This window comes from Corvus brachyrhynchos, unplaced genomic scaffold (genome assembly GCF_000691975.1).
Source record: "Corvus brachyrhynchos isolate BGI_N302 unplaced genomic scaffold, ASM69197v1 scaffold114, whole genome shotgun sequence".
NCBI lineage: Eukaryota > Metazoa > Chordata > Aves > Passeriformes > Corvidae > Corvus > Corvus brachyrhynchos.
Window position 1 is genome coordinate 8,826,904 of NW_008238337.1, and position 25,175 is coordinate 8,852,078.

The window sequence follows — 25,175 nt, forward strand, 5'->3', positions numbered from 1 at the left end:
CCTTACATATCTCAAGAGGGTATGTACCACTCCCCTAATGGTAGGAACAGTCTTCAGTGTTTTCAGACTGCTAAACCGTGAAGTGTTGTCATCATTGACTGAGGCTTGCAGTATTTACATGACCATCCTTTAGGCAGTACTGGCATTTAGCCTTTAAAAGATATGATGGGTTTCCCTAATAATAAGGGTGGCAGTGATACTAAAGCAGAATTTAGCATTACATTTTCTGAAGCCTTTGCTAAATTTTGTATAGTTTAAAGCACGAAATTTTAATACCAGAGCGTGATGCAAAATCATACTTGTTTTAGTGAAGACACCCAAAATGTTTTCTTCAACAGGGACCAGACTTTGGAGTGAATAGTGGTGGGTTTAAAGCTGAACTTCAAGTAGGAAATGCTTCAAGGTTCTCACTATGCAAAATGAGTGGCCAGGGTCTATCTCTTGAAGAGTAGGTCAAACTGAAGCACACAAATTGAGAAGAGACCTTGAAAAAGCTGTGTTTCTGCTTCAATACTTTGGAAACACATCTGGATTTGGATTAATTAAATCAAGTTAGGAACTTAGCTGTGCTGCAATTAAATCTCTTGACTACTCTTGTGATACTTAATCAGTCTCTTACAATGGACTGTACTGTGTTGGCAGACAGACTCAGAATGTGCTCAATATCAAAGTGCTTAAGTGTCTGCTGCATGAACGTGTCATTTGTGACAGTATGTGGATATTGTCTGGTGTAGAGCAAGTGAGCAAGAGCAGTGGAATTAAGAGCCTATCGTTTATTCCTGTATGGTTCAAGGTCACAGAAGTTGATGGAGCTACAACTTGCATGTTTATTGGGTGCTAAAACGTTCTGTGTTACATGTGAAAGGTGCACAAGTTGTATTGGTATGAAAACTTCTCCTTACTGACACAGAAGGCTGTAATAGCCACCTGCCTGGTAGATTTGTTTTCAAAACTCTAGGTGCAAGCATGTTCTGATGACCTTGTACCTAAACTTTGATTCTCTTTCGGAATGAATGGCACCTGCTGAAGTTTACCACTGTGTATTAAGTATTTACCCCTGAAGTGAGGTGTTAGTTGAATGGCTCTCAATTCTGCTGAGAGACACTTACAGGAATGAATAAATGTCTTTTTACGCGTGCGTACATTTGGCTTACATTACGTTACTGAGACTTGAGTCTGTTGAGATTAGCAGTTACTGAGCTGAATAGCTCTTCATTAGTTAGCTCAACAGAAAACAAACAATTCCTGAGGCATTCTTGGGCACAGTCCTGACACACCACACTTAAAGGTATCTCTGTTACATACCCAATTTACGATTTAGAGAGTAGCATTACTGAAGCTGTAACAAACCATGATCAGCCAGCTCAAGCACACTAAAACAGTGTTTGTGGCACCATCATGGTACTTCTTGCCCAAGGGATTTAGTCTATTGTGTGAAGGTCCTGGTGGTATGTGTCAAAGGAGTGTAATGACTCAGTGATGCTGGTGGTAGATTCCTGTATCCTTGAGGGCAGTAATTTTTCACTTGCAATGCACTGAAAAGCAGTATAGGTTAATCCTTTGAGAAGCTTCAGTGAAGCTGATACAGTTCCTGTGCTTGAAAAGCATCGCTTTGGGGCATAAAGCAGGTGCTCAGGCTTGTCACAGTTACTGTTATATAAAATGCAGCTTGCAGACATACCAAGCCGGGGTGTGCTGCATAGGTAAATGCGATTTACTGTGGACCAGTGAAACAGTGATGTTTGTTCACTGCCACCTCCTCCTGTTAACTGAAATGGAGAGTGAATGGAAACAAAGTTAATACAAAAGGATGAAAATGAGATATAGCCATCTTATAGGGTAGTCTATTTGGCAGCACAAAATGACTCCACGTTACATTTAGAGTAACTACTTTGTTTTTACTGTTGTATGGTTGAGCATAAGTTATGTTTTTAGAGGTGGGCATATGGCTGGAAGGGGCCTGCATTACAATCCCTACCTTTGTTGTTGAGCCTAATGGCATGACATCTTGGGCAAGGAGAGGTGAAATGACTATTTATTTTAACATATCTTTCTTACTTTTCACTGGTAAGAATTAGGTGAAGTAAGATGAACAAGTCCACTTGTAGGCCAATTGAGACCTGCTGTGTAGACTTCATTCCACACTGTTGCTAGGAGTGGGTTGCATAAGAGTAATTGACTCTTTCTGTACTACCCACTGATGCTGAACATTGCAGTTCTGCCACTTAAGTTTTGAACATAAAATTTACCAGCCTTTCTAAAACTAAAATAGTGATGCTACTGCTGGTGTAGTCTTACCATGTTACTAGAACTGGGTTAAGCAATAAATGCGTAAGTTAAAACTCCTTTTAGTTTGCATCAGTAATACAACTTTGGAATGTCTTTAGGACCTGAGTACTGACAACTGTATAGTTCTTTGCCTATGGAACAAAGAGAATCAGAAGATAAATCATAGTTCAATGGTGTGCACTCTAGTCAGAGAAACTTGTCAGGCTTACATTTCCTTCTGGAGGAAATTTTAGATGTAGAGGCTTGAGTTAGATCTTCAGCAAGGAAAGGATAATTAAGCACGCCTTTTTTGTCTTTCTAGCTCCAAAATTTGGGCATTAATCCAGCAAACATTGGTTTCAGCACCCTAACAATGGAATCTGACAAGTTCATCTGCATAAGGGAGAAAGTAGGAGAGCAGGCGCAAGTAGTAATAATTGACATGAGCGATCCAACAACACCCATCAGACGTCCAATTTCTGCAGAAAGTGCCATCATGAATCCAGCTTCTAAAGTAATAGCACTAAAAGGTGAGTAACCCTTTATGATTGCAGTATGAAAACTGTTTAGCTGTATTACTGCTTATTAATGCTTTTAAACTTTATGTAAACTTTCTAAGAAGAATGTATATGAGGATAAGAATTCTTGCCTGAACTTGCATGCTGTATTTTTGGCAGTAGATCTTTCAGTAATCTTTGGATGATTTTCCTCCAAGTGGGTGTGAGATGCTTGGACCTGGCACTGCAGCCTCCTATCCTTACTGAGGACCAGGTCAGCATCTGGTATACTTTCCCTTTAAACAGGTATTGTAAACATAATGGACACTTGTGTAGATGAATAGGGGTGTAAAGCCATGTTTTCTGCCATATCCTGGCCCTTTCTTGTAGCTGAAGGTTTTACTAGATAGTGACAAAAATGTCATAAGGATGGCCAGCAAGTGTAAAAGTCTGAACATAGCAAGCATGTTAAGTTTGATAATCACACGGTCTTGCAGCTAGAAGACCTCTGTTTACTGCTACCTGTGATGTTGTTACTGCCTTTAAATAGCACTCAGAGCTCAAAGAAGTAATTTTAATACGTCTCTGGCTCTTTTCTCAAATGACCAACATCTGGTATTTAATCTCAATAACTGTTACTGACTATGTACTTTTCTTCCTGCATCTTATCTAAACAGATGGTGAGTGAACTTTGTCCTGCCATTGTATGTGTGGTAGTACAGAATGGTCCAATCTCATAAAAAGTCCTGAACTTTAAGGTAGCCATTTGACAGTTCACTTCATGGCCAGGTGGGGGAATCTTAATCCTCAACTGGCATTACAGTGATCATGTTCTCCATTGGCTCGTTTCTAACCATTTGGCTGTTTTGACTATTGACTGTACCAAGTGAAGGAGGAGGGTGTGCTTTTAATGTTTGTGTGTATGTATATGTGATGGAAGTACAGTTGATAGACAAAATGAAGTTGCAATATTTTTATGAGAGACCTCCGCTAGCATGTCCTGTGTGCTATTCATTTCTGCCTAAGTGTGTTTTTTATTGTGAAAAATCATGGTGAAATTACTTAGGGGTCCAAGAAATAACTGTCCTCAGAACTGGCACAAAACCTCTAACTTCTTTTCTTTGATCTCAGGCTTATACTGACATCAGGTGAGAACTAAAGTGGATGTTTGACTTCAGCTGAATCTGTGATTCAGCTGAGATAGTTACACATCTTGCAAAGGACTGCCTTACCCTGGGTATGGGTAAAGGTAACAATGAAAAAAAAAATCATATCTGTTAAGAGTTTACTGTCCTTTGTCTTGGACCCCTTTAAATAAACTGTATTGGCAAGGAAAGTGCCTTCTCTACACTAGCAGAGCTTCGTCTGCCTCTTAAAAGGAAACTATGTAATCTGGTTTTAAAACTAATATACTAACTAAATGGATTACCATCAGCTTCAAAGAATATAGCTTTATTCTTGCCAGTTAAGACTTGCTCAAAAGGAGTATTGTTCTGTCCATTCAGAGTGAATAAATCTGTCCTCTGAACTGACAAGGTTGAGTTAATGATGTCATGTTGACATGCACAGTTGCATTGTCAAGTGTTGCAAACTTGATGATCTCTTCTCTAAATAATCTAGTGATCAGAGGGTTGGGTAGAAAAGAGAGTTAATAGACCTACCTAACCAATATGTTATCCATGATAACCTGAAGGCATGGTTTAAGTCAGTCTGTCACTCCAGACTTTTCCCTGCTGATTCGATGAGGCTTCAGTAGTCAAAGTGGTTACATATTGTGACTCAGCGTGCCATGATGGGGAGTTGCTCGTAATCCCAGGATTATTGAGCAATACATGGAGAAACCTACCCTCAGAAAAAGAAATGAAATGGTTCTCGATTTAAACTGAAGTACAGTATGCACAATTTCATTTCTGGATTGCATGTGGCATTCTCCTGGTGTACCAAGATTTATGCATTGTCCTTGTGTTCTTGGTCCTCTTGCACTGCTCTGTACTGGGAGTACTCAGCAGTGGGTGTAAGTGGAGAATGCAGCATTTGAGGGTGCTTCCGTTCTTTGTGGAATGGAGAAACTTCATGCTCCAGTGAACTGAAATGTAAATTCTTGTGCTGATGTTGAAAAAACGAGTAGTCTGCTTACTTGATTATGCCTGTATAGTCTGTTTAGACTCACCAGTTTGGTAGTTTGATCAGAAAAACCTCAAGTCTTTTTATCTCGAATCTTGGCCTAATAAAGTGTTCAAGTAGACATGGCTCAAATACACACATGCCCTCACTATGACTATATAGCAGGTCCTGCTTAATCCAAATAACAGAATTTTTTTGCAGTTTAATTACAGTTTAGGGTTGTGAAGTGTAAATTTATGTTGCCACACTTAGGAAATTGAAAAGCTGTGGTTTCTGCAGCTCCCAACATCTAGGGCTAAACTGCCTAGTGAATCTTGTAGAGCCATTTCCACTGTGACACAGCAGTCAAATTTAGTCTAGAAAAGGGACAACCATGAGCTTTTAGCTGTTTGTCGGCTTCTCCTGTATTCTTAAAACTAGGGAAGACATCCTGCTTCCTCTTTGGGGAGACTGTCCTTAAGAGCAATTTCTGTATGCACATACTGGGATTGTTGTTTAAATGGTGACCAGAGCCCTTCCAGAACTACTTGTCTCCTGGCTGCATGTGAGGCTGCACAGTTTGGGAGTTCAAAATCCGTCCCTTGATAGCACCAGGCCATTGCTAGATAAATTGTTATCCAGTACAGTAAATATGCTCTTTCCAGCTATCAGCTTACAGGCCTGGGCTTACTGCATCTGTCTAATACAGTAAGTGCATGTGCAGAGCAAAGTGTTCATTAGCAGGCTGCTTTTGGTCCCAGGAAAGGTAACAAGCTCTCCAAGGATGTAGTTGATCAGGTTGACAGTTCTCAATGCAGTTAAGCCAGGCAGCAAATGCTGCATGTGATAGCTCTGAAGTCTTGCGTTATCTCTTGGCACTGCATTAAACTAACATGATCAATTTATGTATAAATTATGCTGTAGAGCAGTTTGAGATACATAGTATCTTGGGATTAGTAACTCTTGAATACCATTTCTCAGGGGCCAGCAGCCTTTATCTATCAGCGAACATCTCCCAGTTTGACAGTCACAAGTGTTACTAACAGGAAACGCTTCTGAAATGGGGTTAGAAATAATGGCATTACAAGCCAATACTCCAGCAGTCTGAGTGGGTGGCTTGTGAACAGAAAAGAATATTCCTGGAGCTGAGTTGTCTGATCTGCAGTAAATTAAAACATCAGTTTGACTTTGTGAAAGGAATAAATTCCCTTATTCTTTATAGTTTTCTTCAGTTAATGTTGGTTTTAAGCCTACTTAGTAGGGTAGGGCTTCTGGTAATTAGAAGGACTACTAAAATCAAGACTAAACTTGCAGTCTAGCTTCCTAAATCATGAAGAAGTAATCTTAACTGGAACTAAAGCTCCAAACCTTCCTATAGTCTTTCTGAACTTTTGACTGTCCTCTTCAGTACAGAAGAGGTATTACTCTTTTTCCTTGTTGTGCAGAGCCCATCTAGTTCAGTATGCAGTTCATCCTACAGAAAAATAAAATGGGAGCTGTGATCTTTGGCTGTCTCAAGCTGTTTTAAGTCTTGTGCTGTTTGACTTAGTCCAGGTCATCTACAGCAGCTATTAAACTGACACGAACTGGAGCCATTCTTTCTATTAATTATGCTGAATGACATCTACTAGACATCTGTAACTTGGCATACCAGTGCTGCCAACCAAACAAGAGTTTACACAAGCTCTGTAGCTTAGACTGTCTTTTTTCTACAGCTTATAGTTAATTAAAGTGTCCGTGCTTGTCAGTTGTTGGAATGTCTGTGTGAGTGTCCATAAGAAGAGAATTTTTTTGGTTTTGGGATGGTACAGGTGTTGGGGGTGGAAAGGGGATTCTGTTAAGAGTCAAGTATTGAAGGAAACTCAGATGTGACAGGACACTAACCCTGTCTGTGACACCACTGGAATAGTGGGTTAAACTGGGTGCTTGTAAATAGGAAAACTGCAGGATGGCCATTGTGGTAATTGATCTGTGATGTTTATTGGATTTTGTCATACTAGCTGGGAAAACACTTCAGATCTTTAACATTGAGATGAAAAGTAAAATGAAAGCCCACACAATGGCAGAGGAAGTGATCTTCTGGAAATGGATATCTGTGAATACAGTTGCCTTGGTGACAGAGACAGCAGTGTACCACTGGAGCATGGAGGGAGAATCACAACCCCAAAAGATGTTTGATAGACATGCTAGTCTTGCAGGCTGCCAAATCATCAATTACAGAACAGATGAACACCAGAAGTGGCTGCTGCTGATAGGAATTTCAGCACAGGTAAGTTCCCTGGAAGCAGCATGTTATGAAGATAATTGGGAGAGTCTTGGCCCCACTTCACTTAATAGCTGCTGTAGTTTAACTTCGGTTTCTGTAAATAAAAAATTCAAAACTATCTTTTGTGTAGGAACAGCCTGACTTTTAGTTCAGTTCGAGTGTTGGAGGAGGGGATGAGAGGCATTTGCTGCTTTTTAGTTTATTTTCCCAAGGGTCTTGCTAAAAACATTTGAAATCTTATCTCTAAAAGCTGACCTTTCTTTTCTTTAGCAAAATCGTGTGGTTGGTGCAATGCAGCTGTACTCGGTTGATAGAAAAGTCTCTCAACCTATAGAAGGCCATGCAGCAGCTTTTGCAGAATTCAAAGTAGAGGGAAATGCCAAACCTTCTACCCTCTTCTGTTTTGCTGTGAGGAGTCCTGCAGGAGGCAAGGTAAAGTTTGCAACTGTGTTCCTATAGTGCCTTAGGTAGGTTGTTTGCATCAAACTGAATGTGGAATTGAGTAGCACTGAATATGCTACAACTGCTGAGCAATCTGTGCAGGGCTGAGGTAACACCATGGTAAATGTCTTGGCCTTTCTAGTCTTGTGCTGCAAAATTGATGAATTGACAAGTCTAGCTCAAAATGTCTTGAACGGGTTGTCTTAAATAGGAATAGTCCGCTTTCATGGAAAGCATGGTTGTTTTGGGGTTTTTATTCTTCTTCCAGCTTTAAATTTATCAGGTTCCAGAAAACTTAACATTCTGAATATGTGGAGCACAGCTCCCCAGACTGTGTTGGCCAAATGTGGCAGATGACTTCAGTAGCATATCTGAGGAAAGGAACTTCTTCCATGTGGCTGTACTTGCAGGCAATCTTGTGACATGAACTCTTTTCTTCCTAGCTGCACATAATCGAAGTAGGTCAGCCAGCTACTGGAAATCAGCCATTTGTTAAGAAAGCTGTTGATGTGTTTTTCCCACCTGAGGCACAAACAGACTTCCCTGTGGCAATGCAGGTAAATGTTTGACCCCTCCAAAGAATGAGCATTGTAACCTGGCAAGGAGCTGACATCTGTTGTAAAGAATGCTTTCTCTAGTGCTTTGCTGTCATTCTTCCTAGTTCTGGGAGGGGTGTTAATAGGTTTGTGGGACGTAGTGTGGACATTAAAACAGTAACTTAAATGTATAGACTGTTCCTGTATTTGTCTAGCTGTCAACTTGAGGTTGTATTTTAAAAAATAATAAAGCAAACAAAAAGCCCCAATAAAACTCCTATGAAAAAAACCCCAACCCCAAACCAATGAAACAGATCCCAAAAAAAAAACCTTGACAGTGTCTTCAGGGAGAACGTATCCAACATCACTTTGGCTATTCAGCTTCCTACTAATGTTCCAAGTTCCAGATAAGAATATTAGCATACCTCCTGTAATAGCAGCCCAGAAAAGGCAATTTGGGACATTAGTGGGAGGTCCTTTGGGAAGGAACATAGCTGGTTGCTATCACAGATGAAATTTCACTTAGCATGTCTGCAGGACTAGAAATTGTGTCATAAAAGCAGACTATCTCAGAGCATAAAACTGCTGACAAGTCTAGTAGACCAGCTTCATAAATAGACCAAGAGATGCCTTAAACTAAGGTGTGTGCATGACAGGATTCATGTGGCTCCATACTACAGCTTAAGGCTTAATTAACAAAACATCCAAAGACTTGTTCCAAGGAGAGAGTACTTTCCTTGTCTGAAGACCATTTTGGCTCAAAAACCTCCCCAGTTTCAGTGACCTGACAGATAAACTGGAGTACTCAGTAAGATGAGCTTAGATTCTGCTGGTATTTTGGGTAGGCTTTGTTGGAAGAGAATGGGATTATCTCATTAGTATTTCTGAACAGAAACTGGTACTGACATATCTAGACTAGAATGCTAATTATGCCCAAACTTTTTTCCTCAGCTTAGCTTATTAGGATGAGGAGTATGTCCTTTGCTGCAGCTGAATTTTAATTTCCCTTCAACCTCTCTGTTCACTGCAGGCTATGCCTGCAAATGGCCAGCAAAGCTGTTCATTGCTTTTGAGTCTGAAAGGAAGAAGCCCGAAGCTGTATTTGTTCTTAGTGTCAGTACAAAGGCATTTCACTGCAGTACTTTCTTGTGACTAGGCTAAAGGCAGCTGTCGTAAGTGTTACAGTCTTACTAGTTTTGACTAATAAAAACCTGTCTTTTGGCAGATTGGAATTAAGCATGGTGTTATTTATCTGATCACGAAGTATGGATATATCCACATGTATGACTTAGAGTCTGGAGTGTGCATCTACATGAACCGTATTAGTGCTGATACTATTTTTGTCACAGCTCCCCATGAACCTACCTCAGGCATCATTGGCGTGAACAAAAAAGGACAGGTAACAAATCCACCATTCTGTTTCTGAGCCTTCTAAAGTTCAGATGAAATGTAACAAATGTAATGAGTGACTTGATGCAACAAATGTCATGGAAGAGAGCGAGTGACTATTCGATTAATCAGTTTTTAATCTCTCCTAGTACAGAACTACTTGGAGAGGAACTTGTTTTTTTAATAATCTACTCCTTCACTGATGGGCTGCATAGCCATTTTGTTGTTGTATTTCACAGTAGTTGTGGAAAGGACAGTACTCCTCAATATGCCTCTTGTTCTTTCCAGGTGCTTTCTGTATGTGTTGAGGAAGACAACATAGTGAACTATGCTACAAATGTTCTCCAGAATCCTGACTTGGGACTGCGAATGGCTATACGTAGCAACCTAGCTGGGGCAGAGGAATTATTTGCCCGGAAGTTTAACACACTGTTTGCTCAAGGAAACTATGCAGATGCTGCTAAAGTAGCTGCATCTGCACCAAAGGTAAATAACTCCAAAGGTAAAGCTAAGAAATCATGGAAATTTACCTCAGCTTAGTGGATTGCTTAGCTCACTTGCATTTTATAACTTGATATTCAAAACATAAATGCAGTGTTAGTTTTATGCAGTCTGGTAGTGGTTCTGACTAATACATTCCTGTGTATCCCATAAAGGAGCATCTGCTATTTATTTCTAACCAGACTGGACTTTCTGTGGCCACTGACTTCTTGCTAGAAAGTCATTGGTTTGATGGTCTCTATCCTGAAGGTTTAACAATAGATACTTCAGTTTATAGCTTAAAACCTGCTTTTTTGGCTAATGCTATTCGGTCTTCACTAATTAAACACTGCTTCTCTCTATCTTGTGCCTGTTCAGGGAATTCTACGTACCAGTGATACAATTAGGAAATTCCAGAGTGTACCAGCTCAGCCTGGGCAGGCCTCTCCCCTGCTCCAGTACTTTGGAATATTGCTTGATCAGGGACAGCTGAACAAGTTTGAATCTCTGGAGCTCTGTCGCCCCGTCTTGCAGCAGGGCCGCAAACAGCTTCTGGAGAAGTGGCTGAAGGAAGACAAGGTAGGCTCCATCATAACTTCTGTTACCTTGTAACAGTTGAGTGTGTACAATACTCTCTGAATTCTTCTGCTTGACAAACTACCGCTTCTGACTTCAGCTGGAGTGCTCAGAGGAGCTGGGAGACTTGGTGAAGACAGCTGACCCAACCCTTGCACTCAGCGTCTACCTTCGAGCTAATGTGCCAAACAAAGTGATTCAGTGCTTTGCTGAAACTGGTCAATTCCAGAAAATAGTGCTGTATGCTAAGAAGGTAAATAGTTTATCACGAACTGCAGGCTCTGACATACATTTAACATGTACATTGTGCAAATCATAGTGTATTACTACGGGCTAAACAGACCGCAAAAAATAAACTTCAAAATACCCAGAATTTTATGAAGTATCAAATTAATGGACTTGTTTAATCTTATTTTACAGAATAAAGATAAGATTCTTCCTGAATTCCTCAGATGTTTTGTAATCCATAAAAAAAGAAAAATTGCCTAACATCCACTTTTAAGTTTAGGATTTGATAAGTAGTGCTTTAGGACTGTTGAAAAATTTGTTCCAGGCAGTTTTCTTACCTAGCCAGAGAATTGCCCTGGCACAAGATCAGTTACTAAGTAGGTGAATACTGAATTTCTGTGTCAACAGACAAGAAATGCTTTTGTCTGAGAATTCCTGGCAGATGGGGGGTGGGCATAGCAAGCTCACAGCAGTTGGTAGTCCCTATGCTAAAGAATCTGAAGGCTTAACAGAAGTGTGAAGCTTCCTAGATATGCATGACTGTTTCTGAAATCTCTAGGTTGGCTATACCCCAGACTGGATCTTTCTACTGAGAAGTGTGATGAGAGTCAGTCCAGAACAAGGCCTGCAGTTCTCTCAGATGCTGGTACAGGATGAGGAGCCATTGGCTAACATTAACCAGGTGATGCCTACAACAAGAGTGCTGGTCTCTTTCTAGACAGAGGTAATAGCGTAGTACCGTTCTGGGGACTGGTAAGGCTGGTTCAGATCTCTCGTCATTTCGATTAGAGAAGTGACTAAATAGTCAAGTTTGGATATCATTGAGCCTTTAGAGGCAAGTGTGTTTTCAAATTCTTGTGGAAGCTTTCTGGTTTATTGATAGTAAACCTGCCACAATCTTACTCTAAGCGATAGTGTTGCTGTCCTACTGTTGGCTTTAATGGAGCATACATGTCCCCATGCAGAGAATTTACAGGAATATGAACAAATAAACCTAAGTTCAGTTCTGGCTGCCACTGGCCATTTCTTGTTAAATGGACAGAGAAATAAGGGAACATTTTGCATTATTGAATAACTGAAGCTACTTAGAAGAAAAGCCAAGACTTCTTCCAGCAACTATCCCAAGAAGAGAGAAGGGATGAACTTTGCGTAGAACTAAGTAAGAGTGGGTGGCTAAGTCTGGCATAATAGCTCAGAGTAATGCATTTCCTCCATTCTAGCGAAAAAGGAAACATGTGAAACTTGTCTCTCTATTACCATGGTAGTAATAGTATGAAAACAGAGAATGCAGCATGCTGGGTGCTGTGATAGTCTGTCTAGCCAGGCCTTTTGTATACACAGAAAAATATACATGTGTCCGTATAGACGCCCTCTTCTCTAACTTGACCAATCTCAACAGATTGTGGATGTATTCATGGAGCACAGTCTTCTGCAGCAGTGCACATCCTTTTTGTTGGATGCCCTGAAAAACAACCGCCCTGCAGAGGGCCACCTTCAGACCCGTCTCTTGGAAATGAATTTGATTCATGCCCCGCAGGTACGACCCAGTTCCTCTGAAAAGGGAGAGACAGTACTAGACTTGCACAAGAATAGGATGTCTGATACTGTTATATTTAAGTCGTTTAGTAACATGAAAGACTACTAAGTCACTGCTGTAACTTCTCAACAACTTGTAGGCTAAGCTGCTGTGATTCTTTTGACAGTCTGAATATGAAATGTAATCTCCTAGGTTGCAGATGCCATTCTCGGAAACCAAATGTTTACACACTATGATCGTGCTCATGTTGCCCAGCTGTGTGAAAAGGCAGGCTTGCTCCAGCGAGCTTTGGAACACTACACAGATCTCTATGATATTAAACGTGCAGTTGTTCATACTCACCTCTTGAATCCTGAGGTAAGTGTTACACAGAGTAAGAAAGTTATGTGAACAGTCTTTAGCACTTCTGCAGCTGCTGTAAGATGGGTTGTAAGTACCGAATTAGCACAGGTAGCTGTGATTCAAGAACATTTGTCCAGTTAACAATTAAACTGTAATTTGTACTTTCAGTGGCTTAAATCTGACCTCAGTTTCCCAGGTGGGCATTTCAAATATTATTTCCAAACTGCACTTTTGTAGTTGTAAATACAGTGAGTATGTCTTTTTATGTCTTCGGTCTTAGTGCATGGAAGACTTATCTCTAGTAGCTGGGGTGGAAACTGTCAAGGTGGCACATCTTAGAAATCAGTCAAATCCTGTATGAGTTACTGAGTAAAATTTCTGTGTCTTTGCAGTGGCTTGTGAACTTCTTTGGCTCTCTCTCAGTTGAAGACTCTGTGGAGTGTTTGCGTGCCATGCTATCAGCCAACATTAGGCAAAACCTACAGCTCTGTGTGCAAGTTGCTTCTAAATACCATGAACAGCTTGGCACCCAGTCTCTTGTGGAGCTTTTTGAATCTTTCAAAAGCTATGAAGGTACAGTATTAGGGGGAAGCAGCTTACTTGGAAGCACTGACTGATTGAAGCTAATAGTTAGGATTGTGGGTTTTATGGGAGAGGTACTTGTCACATGGCTGGATCTTAGGGTACATTTATCAAAGTGAGCTCATCACAGTGAGTTCTAGGGGTAGTTTTGTAGTAGATAGTTTCTTAACTCTCTTAAGCAAAGATCAGAAAGAAAAATGAAACGTGGAAGAAGGGAAAAGAATCCTTTTGATATTCCCTGCAGTTGACTGGAAGCTACTCTCTCAGCAAGGCTGAACTAAGTCACAAACTGAAGCCCATACAGCCTTCACTTGCTTCACTTCTAACATTGTTAAAACACATGTGACTCTTTCCAGGACTGTTCTATTTCTTGGGTTCCATTGTAAACTTTAGCCAGGATCCAGATGTTCACTTCAAGTACATCCAGGCAGCTTGCAAGACTGGTCAGATAAAGGAAGTGGAAAGAATCTGCCGTGAAAGTAACTGCTATAACCCAGAACGAGTGAAGAATTTTCTGAAGGTAAATACTCTGCCATGGGTGATTGAAGGGTCTTCTGTATAGTTTGCTTAGCAGCAGAACTACAGCTTTCTAATGGAGGGAAATACCAAGAGGGTTTAGTTGGCATGGCTGTGAATAATCTTTTGTCACTTTTTTCTCTTTCACACAAAATACAGGAGGCAAAGCTTACAGATCAGCTTCCTCTGATCATTGTCTGTGATCGGTTTGACTTTGTTCATGACCTGGTGCTCTATTTATATCGCAATAACCTGCAGAAGTACATCGAGATCTATGTACAGAAGGTAAGGACTTGCTCTTTACTTCATTTTAAGGAACTTACTTAGTAGACTACAGCATAATCTGCTGTCTTTTTTTTGCTCTCTCTCCCAGTGCAAAGGCTCTTCAATAAGCCTTTTGTCTATCACAAAAACATTATTCCTGGAATGTATATACAAATGTCAGTTACTCAAAGTTCTCTGCTCTGAAGCATAATTGAAATTGTTATCTTGAGCTTCCCCGTGTGGAAGACTAGGGGTGCATTATTAGAAGTGCTAATAACTAATGATGGTGGCTTATTCTAGGTGAATCCTAGCCGTATACCAGCAGTGGTTGGAGGGCTTCTTGATGTAGATTGTTCTGAAGATGTCATCAAAAACTTGATCATGGTGGTGAGAGGGCAGTTCTCCACAGATGAGCTGGTGGCTGAAGTGGAAAAAAGAAATCGGTAATGAAAATGCATCTGTAGGCACCAGTGTTTGGGTTCCCTGATCCTGCTATACACAAATTGAATTGGATGCAATTTTGTTAAATGATACAGTACTAATATTGTTTTGTCTTCCTTTATAGAAAAGCAGTTCAAATTTGCTAGTCAGTCTTTTGATTGTTTGGGTCACGTAAGAATGCCTGACAGCACTGCATGATGTATAACATGGCTTTTGAACACTCCTGTACAGCCAGCTATGGGATGTGCCTTTGGAGTAAATTTGGATCAAACTGTCTTGACAGTCTAGCTGTAGGCACACAGCAGCTTCTGTAATCAGTTTCTAGCTACCTGTGAAATGAACAAATGGCTTTAAGTGTGAACTGCCAGATAATACAACAGGAGTTGAGAAACTGTAAAACTAGGGGTATCTGTAACCTTCCCTGATGTTAAACTGCAGATCTGGCCTCCACTCATTTAAGACTCATTAAAAAATAATTGGCTGGTCTGTGTTTCCTTTTAAGTTTGACCAGCAGACTTGCTTGAAGGGAAGGCCAGGTACTGAGTGGTAGCTGTCAAATGTACCTTAGTCTGACTTATAAACCTAAAATGTTTGCTTCTTCAAAGGCTTAAGTTGCTGTTGCCATGGCTTGAATCAAGGATTCATGAAGGCTGTGAAGAACCCGCGACTCATAATGCTTTGGCCAAAATCTACATTGACAGTAATAATAATCCAGAGCGCTTCCTTCGTGAGAATCCTTACTATGACAGCCGTGTAGTTGGCAAATATTGTGAAAAGAGGGACCCTCATCTGGCCTGCGTTGCTTATGAGAGGGGGCAGTGTGATCTGGAACTCATAAAGGTTAGCAAAATGCATTTATAAACATGCGTAAAAGAGCTACTTGCTGCCTGAAGTGGAAGCCTGTCTGGCTATTAGTCTAACACTTGCAGAATCCTGTCTTGCAGTCTCACTCAAGAGTTTGAGGCAGGTGGGATTCTTCTATATAGAGGCAATAATTTTTATGCTGATGAGAAGAACTTACACTGTATTTCCAAACTGAAATTGTATAACTGCAACTTTGAAGTACCATCCATGTCTTTCATCCACTGATTCTGCTTCAAATTAATTTATTTGGCCCAGGTAATGAATATGCCTAGCATTAAAACTTCATTAATATGATTTTTTTTTTGAACCTTGAAGGCTCAACAGAAGGAGCAGGCTGTCATCTAGCCTGATTCTACAGCAAAAGAAAAGTTTCCCTGAAACTAAAACAGGGCTTGTAATTTTCCTTTCTTGTGATTGACCCATAGAGTTGCTCCAATACTTAATGAGAAATGAGGAAAATAAATGTTGACAGTCTAACTACAAGGACTTAACTCCTACAGCATTCCTCTCCTATCTTTAACCTTGTTGTTCTTAGAACATCCCTCAGAATTTCAAGGGCAAGTGAAATTCTCAGGGTTCTCAGACACTTTCTAGTCTCAATGAGAACACCAGAGCTTAATGCCAGATTAAGACAGTAGTGTGTGTGGCTGCTGAGAAAAACATTCTCCTCCTACCTGCACTTCCGTACTGGTATATGCAGAGAATGTCAGCTGGGAGCATTAGAATGGTAGTATAATCCAGGCTTGTTACTGAAAGTGGATGACTTTCCAGCCTGAGGCTGTTAATTCTGAAGTAATTGTTCCACTGTAGCTGTTAAAAAAGAGCTGGCTACATTTGTCTTCTTTATTTCAGGATATGAAGGTGGCTTTGAGTTGTTGTTTGCTAGGAGACTGCTAGGATAAACTGTACCATTCTGGTTAACCATAAAAGCCTGTCTGTACCAGTTTTTTCCCTGAACTGATGTTCTGAGAAGGTGTTTCTGGTTATGGAGAAAAGATCTTCTTCCTATAAGAATTATTTTTGAGACATTGTTGTCTTCTAGAAGAAGTGTCAATTCCTGCAAATGATAAATGTAAAGCATAAAGCAAATTTGTGCCAGTACTGATTTGTTTACAGCACAGTAATTGAGATTCCACAGGCTTATTTGTATACTAGCAATGTGAGCTGTGGGTATAAGATGACTTAGGCCTTCAGGTTTCTAGTCTTCTAGCTGGAAATTGAAGCTCGTGGTACTAATAGGATCATGACTTGTAACTCTTCCATGCTGCACTTCTATAAGGAATTTCACATTTATTCTGTACCCTTAGCACCTTAACAAGAGAATCCAAGCCACTTGCTATTCTGAACGCTTGTAAACACGTGTAAAGCTAATAGACACCAAATACATAACCTACTTCTACCTTTAAACACCTGCACTGTTCCTCAGTTCACTACTTAACACTGCCCAGGCAAGTGGCTCCCCTTTCTAGATTTAAAACTTAAGTTCTTCAGGCTTCTGCAGGTCTTCACTTCAAACAGAAGCAAATAGTTACTGTGAAGCCACTGTCACAATATTTGTGTGTTGGGCAAAACCAAGAGAAGCTATAGAAATTCTGCTGGAGACCTTCTTCATAAGCCTTCCAGATCAGAGGTTGGGTAAGAACTTGTCTGTGGCATTTAGCATTGCTCAGAAATTAGTTCTGGTCAGTCTTCTAGACTGTCTGGTTTATAGCTAGCTAAACCTGTCTTGTGGTACTGACCCTTAAAAATAATGCAAATAATTGTAACTTCTCTTTCAGGTGTGCAATGAGAACTCCCTGTTTAAGAGTGAGGCTCGCTATCTGGTGCGCAGGAAGGACCCTGAGCTCTGGGCAAATGTACTGGAAGAAAACAACCCATTCAGGCGGCAGCTTATTGACCAGGTACAGCAAAAAGGCTAAACTCCGTTATGTGGAGACCTCAGGATGTCTCAGAAACATGGAGCGTTAAAGTAGCACTCTTCCCCCACAAAGTCCCTTAAGGCCCCATCTCAACCATTTATAAGAGTTTGTAAGAGTTGGAGTGGCAGGTATTAATTCTGACCTTCATGGTCAGAAGATTTAGCTACCAGTAGAATATTTTTTCTGTCCTGGAGAATGACCTCCCTCCAGTGAATTTATTTCCCATACAGTCGTAAGATGTGACTTTACTTCTATATTAGATACAGCTAATAGCTGTTTCTTGCTGTCTTTTATCAAAATACTTTCAAAGTTCTGAAGCTTTAATTTGTAGTTCACTGGACAAATAACTTGACAAATTGACAAGTATTTAATTTGGGGAAAACAATAGTTTCCTGCCTTTGAATCTAGGTTGTCCAAACAGCTTTATCAGAAACACAGGATCCAGAGGAAGTTTCCGTAACTGTGAAAGCTTTCATGACTGCTGATCTGCCAAATGAACTGATTGAGTTATTGGAAAAAATTGTCTTGGATAATTCTGTATTCAGTGAACACAGGTAAGAGGAGAGCTTTGTCCTAAAGTTTAGCCTATTCAGTGCCTTTGTTTAAGTTGTGAATGATCCAGGTTGTCATGGGTCTCTCAGTTGCAAGACCTAAGCACTCTTCAGTGTTTATGATCAGGTGAAAAGCTAGAATTTAGAGTGCTTTGTGCTTGAAGAACAGAGCTAGTTCACACTATGCAATTTGCAGTGATGTGTTGAGAACAGAGAACACTAATATTGGTAAGCAATTTCTTTTTGAAGGCAAATGTCAGTGGTTCTCAATCTGGGGACGAAAGGTTGTTGCTATTGACAATAAGTGGGTTTGTTTTTTCACATGTACAGTCCATGTCACTTAAGCAGGTGTTGCTGTGCACTGCTTATAGCCTATGCCTTCTGTTAACCAAAGGAATCTCCAGAATCTGCTGATCCTGACTGCCATTAAGGCTGACCGCACCCGAGTGATGGAATACATCAATCGGCTGGATAACTATGATGCCCCAGATATTGCAAACATTGCCATCAGTAATGAGCTATATGAGGAAGCCTTTGCTATATTCAGAAAATTTGATGTCAATACTTCAGCAATTCAGGTGAGGTGTGGTTCCTGCATGATAATATAGAATGCTTCCCTGGACAGAAATGGCTGTTCTAAGAGCAGTTAGCTTCATATTGCTTACACAGAGCAGCGTATGCACTTGAAGAAAGAGTTCTGTTAGAAAGGACAGTGTTACAGAACTTTGATTTTTAACTTGCAACTTCAATTTCAAACAGGTGCTGATTGAGCACATTGGCAACTTAGACCGTGCTTATGAATTTGCAGAGAGATGTAATGAACCAGCAGTGTGGAGCCAGCTGGCTAGAGCACAGCTCCAGAAGGATTTGGTGAAGGAAGCCATTGACTCCTATATAAAGGCAGATGATCCATCTGCCTACATGGAAGTTGTTCAGGCAGCTAATAGAAATGGTAAGGCAAAGCATCTTCAACTTCAGATTGCTTGGATATGAGCTAGTTTATTGCATTTATATTGAGCAGCAGGGACTATTGAGACTTAGGAATTCTGTTTCAGAGGAAATGGGAACAGTCAGTACATGGAATTGATGAGTCAATGTTAAGTGAGATTCCTGTCAACAAGGTTGTCTGTCTTGCTACACCAAACATAGATGTCTCTGTGGGAGATAATTTGTACTGTTATCTAAAATATCACTAAGTATAACGTATTTATTTAGCTGTGTGTGGCAGAATTGCTTGCCAGTTGGATTGCAGAACAGTAGCAAGAAGTCCAGCCTTACCTGAAGGTGACTTGGTGTTGACAGGGAATTCCATAACTCAAGTGCAAATGGCTTACTGTCATGGTAGAGGAGAGCCTTGAGCCTGCTAGTGAAAACTGTCCCTAAGGTGGGCAAGGTAAACAATACAGGATGACTAAACACTGGACCTTAACTATCTCTGCTCTCTTCCAGATAACTGGGAGGACCTAGTCAAGTTCTTACAGATGGCCAGGAAGAAGGCTAGAGAGTCTTATGTAGAGACAGAACTTATTTTTGCTTTGGCAAAAACTAATCGTCTGTCAGAACTGGAAGAGTTTATTAGTGGCCCCAATAATGCCCATATACAGCAGGTATGTCTTGATCCACAGTTCCCAAGTGTGACTTGCTGCTTAGCTGACCCCTCATTCTTGCTGGTACCCTTGTTTACCTTGGACTCCTAATTCAGGTCGGTGATCGCTGTTACGAAGAGGGGATGTATGAAGCGGCAAAACTTCTCTATAACAACGTATCCAACTTTGCTCGCCTGGCATCTACCTTGGTGCACCTTGGGGAATATCAGGCAGCAGTGGACAGTGGCCGCAAAGCCAACAGCACGAGGACTTGGAAGGAGGTAACTTAAACTTGTGGGTTTTAGTAGTAGCTTTTAATTCTAGAACAAGTGTTACGGAAATAGCTATTTGGAACTGTTGGTAAACCTTAAATTTGGTAAAGCTTTGTCCTGTTAACTTTGTCCTGTTATTTGCTGACTGTCATTACAGGTCTGCTTTGCCTGTGTGGATGGAAAAGAATTCCGCTTGGCACAGATCTGTGGTTTACACATAGTCATCCATGCTGATGAACTTGAGGAGCTGATCAGTTACTATCAGGTCAGTCACTGTTAATATTCTAGAAGACTCGTACAGCATACTTGTATCTGCTAATAAAGTGGTCACAGAAAAAAAAAATGATACCCTGGGGGCTAATATTTAAATTAATTTTTCCTCTGTCTTCATTTCCTAGTGGCGACATGCATTTTTTTCTGTAGTAAATGGAGTGGTAATAGTTTTCGCTGGCCCTTCTTTCATAATTCTCTTGCCTCATTGGAATCATGTCTTAAAATCTAAGCACTTCCAATTGGAGAGAAAAATCAAAGCGTGTTGAATTTAAGTAAATATGCATTTTAGCAAGCTTTATTAATCCTTATTTTCCTAACATCCAGGATCGTGGCTACTTTGAAGAACTGATTGCCCTTTTGGAAGCTGCCTTGGGCCTAGAGCGTGCTCACATGGGGATGTTTACTGAACTTGCCATCTTATACTCCAAATTCAAGCCTCAGAAAATGAGGGAACATCTGGAGCTTTTCTGGTCTAGAGTTAATATTCCAAAGGTATGCAGTAAGGTAGCTGCAAGTGAAGGTGGGAAGCTGCCAGTGAATCAAACCTGGTGCATTTTTTTTGTTTTATTAGGTGCTCAGAGCTGCAGAACAGGCTCATCTCTGGGCAGAACTTGTATTCCTCTATGACAAGTATGAGGAGTATGACAATGCAATAATTACTATGATGAATCATCCCACTGATGCCTGGAAAGAAGGCCAGTTTAAAGACATAATTGCCAAGGTAAGTAACTAGTTAACTGAAGCAAAGTGCTGAAAGCTTCTTTCAGGATGAGGCAAAAATGCACAGCAGAACTGCTGTTTAGAAAATAGTTTGCTTAAGCTACTACTCAGTTTTTCTGCTGTACTTAAAACAATTTCCAATCAGTTTAGCACAAAAAATTAATCTGATCTTACACTATTTCTTTTCTGATGTGCAGCACATTGTGTTGAGTGGCAACAGCTATACAGAATGTTCTCAGAGGCTGCTCAGGATCACAGGTCACAAGCAAGAGGCCTAACCTCCTTACTACCTTTGAGCTGACTGCTGTCTTAGTCTGAGGCTGTAACTGTTCTTGGAAGATTTCTGCATATGTTTTCAGCTGTTTCAGTGTGAGAAATGGGGTGGGCAATCCCATGAGTACAGCAGAAAATAGTGACTCAAGGAATAGTTTAAACAAGATTTGAAACTGAGTACATTCTTACTGGTCTTGGGGGTTTCAAGGAAACAATTTAAAGACCTTAAGGCTACAGTCTTCAATGGCTTCAGGAGTCGACAAATGGTCATATTAACTGTAGTGGGCTGCCTGTGCCCGGAGCTCTTCAGTGGATGGATTAGAATTGTTTTGTAATGCTCCTGGTAGCCTGTGATTTCACTGTCTGGAAGCAGATAGTAGAAGAAGCAGTCATAAGATTGAACAAGAATTCTGCATAAGTGTAAAACTTCTGACCTCTAGAAGAAAACTTAAGCTGTTGTTTAGTAGGACACACTTAAACTTTGTGCTGAGTTAAGTGGTCTGAACTAAGCACCTTAGGATTACTTTTGTTTGAAGTACTAACTAATGTCTAATCATGCAGGTGGCCAATGTGGAGCTGTACTACAAAGCCTTGCAGTTCTACTTAGACTACAAACCTCTGCTGATCAATGACCTCCTGCTTGTATTATCTCCACGACTGGATCACACCAGGACAGTCAATTTTTTCTCAAAGGTGAGTTTGGAAGATGGTAGATCAACAAAAAATCCTCTTGCTCAAGTTAAGATACTCCAGGCTCTGGCTGGAAAACAGAGTTGACATCTGTTGGGTAGCTTGGCCTCCAGTATAAAGGACTGAGAAGCACCCCAGTCCTGGCTTGATATGGGAAATGCAGGAAGAGTTGCATTACTGGTCTTGGAGACTGTTTTATTTTACTTATGGCAGTACAAGATACTGTGTCTGAAGGGTTTGAACAATAAACACAAACTCTTGTAATAACAAATGGGAACCTGTTTCAGGAGAATGCAGTGTCAGGATTGCTATAATTAATCTTGTATTGGAAACATCATCTTTCCAGGTTAATCAGCTACTTCTAGTAAAGCCTTATCTACGTTCAGTCCAGAACCACAACAACAAAGGAGTTAACGAAGCTCTAAACAACCTTTTAACAGAAGAGGAAGATTTCCAGGTGAGGCCCAAAAAACCAGATTGTTAAGCCCGAGGGATGGTCCTCTGACAAAAAAGCTGCTGACATAGTAATGTCCTTGAGTGGGAGGTAACACTTCTCCAATGCAACAGGGAGAGGGTGTGCAGTTAGGCCCTTTGCATGCAGGAGTCTTGAGACATCAATGATTTGCAAAAAAACAGGTGCCACAGATGTTTTTCTCAGAACAGACCTCACAAAGGTCAGTATCAGGTGTGTACTCAGTGAGCAGCACTTCTGTAAATAAATTTGCTTCTTGGCCCCATTGGCTACTATTTGAAGACATGCTTTATGTTTTAAATATAAATAGCTCTTCTGTCTGGAGTCAGTATGACCAAGTTAACATCTTTCTTTGTTAGAAAATATCCTTTGGAGAGGTGCGTGAAACACTTAGGTAAAGAAGTTGTAGCCATAGTATCAACATCCAGCTGGTAGAAGCGAAATACTTGTGCACCATGATTAGATTCTTCTCTACTGTAGTTCTCACCTACTGCCATCTGGAAGCACGTGTAACAACTCTCTCTCAAACAGGGTTTGAGAGCTTCCATTGATGCCTATGACAACTTTGATAACATAACGTTGGCTCAGCGTCTGGAAAAGCATGAACTAATTGAATTTAGGCGTATTGCAGCATACTTGTACAAGGGTAACAACCGCTGGAAGCAGAGCGTGGAGCTGTGCAAGAAAGACCGTCTGTATAAGGTGAGTTAATGACACTGGCTGAGAAGTCTGGGCTATGAAGCATAAATCTCCTGGGTGCTGAATGTTTGTTAGTTTCAAATCTGGAGTTCTAATTAGTGGTCCTTCACTTGAAGGAAAGACTCTTAAAGCAGAAGTGGTTGTAGTTTCAAATGCACGTCTTAAATCCAGTTTCATAATGTTGTCCTGTATCTGGGGATCTGTCTCTGTCGGTCAGTGGCATCTGTACAGTTACCTGTATCAGTATGGAACATTCTCCATAGAACTCAAGTCATAGGCTCATGTAAGGGTACACATGAAATGCAATTATGCTGGTATGCTCTTCAAGCCTGTAGTGAGTTCACACAGGCCAGTTTGTGCATAGTCTGTAGGAAACCTGTTGAATAATGTTAATAAAGTATCTGGCTTGCCCCAGAGCTTAACTGTTGATCTTTTCTGTAGGATGCTATGCAGTATGCTGCAGAGTCCAAAGATGCAGAGCTGGCTGAGAAGCTGCTCCAGTGGTTCTTGGAAGAAGGCAAGCAGGAGTGCTTTGCAGCCTGCCTTTTCACCTGCTATGACTTGCTGCACCCAGATGTAGTCCTTGAGTTGGCATGGAGACATAACATCATGGACTTTGCAATGCCTTATTTCATCCAAGTGATGAGAGAGTACCTTACCAAAGTGAGTATTGCATAGGCTAGGAAGCTAACACTTTAGTCTGCTGTATGATTAGCCTTGTGTAAACCAGAGCTCTTTGCATATGTTTGGAATATTACCATTCCTCATAGACTAAGTTTTCTTCAAGTTCTGTGGGTTTCATCACTCCAGGCTAGCTAGCAAAATTTATAAATAGATGCCTTGGCAGTTGAAGAGGTCTAGTTAAACTTCTGCTTTTAGCAGTAGACTTAAGCAACTGTGCTTCTCACAGCAGCTCCATAGCTGATGAACTGAAAACTTGGTGAGGACAACACATATGTCACTTTTGTCTTTGTGTAACTACGAAAGTAAAGCACTCTTATTTCCTAGAGTAAAAAGAGCATAGGGCTTTTGAGTAACTAATAGTGCACATTATTCCTATATCAGCCATAAGAGCAGACTGCTGAAGGTGTTTGGTTTTTTTAAATCGAAAACGTAACCATAGACGCATAGCCTGGTTCTACAGTACTGATACCAAGAGCTGGTCCTCAACTCAGAGAAGAGAGATTCTGATCATGTGTGGTCCTGAAATGCTTGTCTCAAACAGCTCTAGGATACTAAGCTAACATCCTGCCTTGGAAGGCTGTAGGATTGCATAGGACATCACAGTAAAGAATTTCATTAAAATGAGCAATATAAAAGTGACTGCTTCAGGTTGCTTCTAATAAATCATGTTAAGTATTCCCCTCTGAATTTTCTTGCAGGTTGATGGACTATTCTATAAGGTGACACTCTGATTTCAAACTCTCTGTGTTCATTTGTGTCCCTCAATATCCTAGGTTTCTTTTACAGGAATCTAGCTGTAGCTTCTGCCAGAAGAGCAGTGTAATTTAGCTCTAACTCATTTCCTGTTCACTTTCTAATGCTAAAAGGATAACTATTCACAAGCAACTTGAAAATCCAACCAGACTCTTCTCCTGTTCATGGGAAACAAAAACAAGTGCTTGAGGAGGGCTTTAGTTTGGGCTCCTTTTCACTGTCTTAGATATCTTGTGACAGGGAGGATGCTGTTCCTAAACAAAAAAAAAGCACTTGCCATGTAATGGGATGTGTTCCAAGGGCAAATTGCTTTTTACTCTGTAAATTACCAAAGTGTGCAATAATTCAGGCATGGTGGTGAGTTTGACTAGTGCCATGAAGCTTCTGTGAACTTCTTGCCTGTTGGCATGATGAAAGTATTTGCACAGATCTTAAAAATCTCCTACTCTTCGTATTTCACTCAGAAGAAACATGCCACACAAGTTTACCTGAACTCTTCCATGTGAGGTTTAGGTCTAAAATAATTTATTTTAAACTGCTGGTTGGATTTACAAGTAATCATGTGTACTAAATATGGGATAACTTGCCAGAAGGAAAATCTGCATGGTGAAAGTGGTTTACAGTGAAACTAATTTAGTCTGTTGAATTAACTGCAAAACATGGAATTGGAGAATGGGCTTTATAAATGTGGTATGTCTAAAATTGTCATGTAACTAACTTCAAAAGCACAAAAGAATAGACTAGTTTCGGTGGGGTGTGTACATCTTCCCGAACTTACCTGTCTTTTCTGCATAAAAAAATGTTAAAGCACTGAATATCCTCTGTCCCAGAAGGGGACAGGCACATGGAGTATAATGACACTCACCTGGAAACCTTTTGAACCAGTTCTCGGCAGCAGAGCAGATGTGTTCCGGCTTTCCCGGAGCTGCTCATCCCTTGCTGCTGGTGGCTGC

The 25,175-nt window shown here is 40.6% G+C and overlaps 1 protein-coding gene across 3 annotated transcripts in view; it reads left to right on the plus strand.

Moving 5' to 3' along the window:
* Positions 1–2,567: 2,567 nt before the first annotated feature.
* The window catches only part of CLTCL1 (clathrin heavy chain like 1), a 25,280-nt gene continuing 2,672 nt past the window's right edge, over positions 2,568–25,175 (plus strand). Inside the window, exons 1-31 of one of the 3 annotated variants that reach the window (XM_017734983.1) lie at positions 2,568–2,798; positions 3,443–3,445; positions 6,869–7,137; positions 7,405–7,566; positions 8,019–8,132; positions 9,337–9,510; positions 9,789–9,986; positions 10,359–10,559; positions 10,657–10,809; positions 11,344–11,466; positions 12,184–12,321; positions 12,514–12,678; positions 13,056–13,236; positions 13,602–13,765; positions 13,921–14,046; positions 14,326–14,468; positions 15,072–15,306; positions 17,109–17,231; positions 17,658–17,803; positions 18,195–18,378; positions 18,560–18,752; positions 19,250–19,407; positions 19,503–19,667; positions 19,816–19,923; positions 20,256–20,423; positions 20,503–20,652; positions 21,486–21,617; positions 21,961–22,071; positions 22,618–22,788; positions 23,227–23,448; positions 24,168–24,188. In XM_017734983.1, the coding sequence (XP_017590472.1) occupies positions 2,642–2,798; positions 3,443–3,445; positions 6,869–7,137; positions 7,405–7,566; positions 8,019–8,132; positions 9,337–9,510; positions 9,789–9,986; positions 10,359–10,559; positions 10,657–10,809; positions 11,344–11,466; positions 12,184–12,321; positions 12,514–12,678; positions 13,056–13,236; positions 13,602–13,765; positions 13,921–14,046; positions 14,326–14,468; positions 15,072–15,306; positions 17,109–17,231; positions 17,658–17,803; positions 18,195–18,378; positions 18,560–18,752; positions 19,250–19,407; positions 19,503–19,667; positions 19,816–19,923; positions 20,256–20,423; positions 20,503–20,652; positions 21,486–21,617; positions 21,961–22,071; positions 22,618–22,788; positions 23,227–23,448; positions 24,168–24,188 (4,758 nt within the window). In that variant the 5' untranslated portion in view covers positions 2,568–2,641. The remainder of the gene's footprint in view (positions 2,799–3,442; positions 3,446–6,868; positions 7,138–7,404; positions 7,567–8,018; positions 8,133–9,336; positions 9,511–9,788; positions 9,987–10,358; positions 10,560–10,656; positions 10,810–11,343; positions 11,467–12,183; positions 12,322–12,513; positions 12,679–13,055; positions 13,237–13,601; positions 13,766–13,920; positions 14,047–14,325; positions 14,469–15,071; positions 15,307–17,108; positions 17,232–17,657; positions 17,804–18,194; positions 18,379–18,559; positions 18,753–19,249; positions 19,408–19,502; positions 19,668–19,815; positions 19,924–20,255; positions 20,424–20,502; positions 20,653–21,485; positions 21,618–21,960; positions 22,072–22,617; positions 22,789–23,226; positions 23,449–24,167; positions 24,189–25,175) is intronic. The other 2 variants (XM_017734985.1, XM_017734984.1) reach the window with 2 other exon arrangements.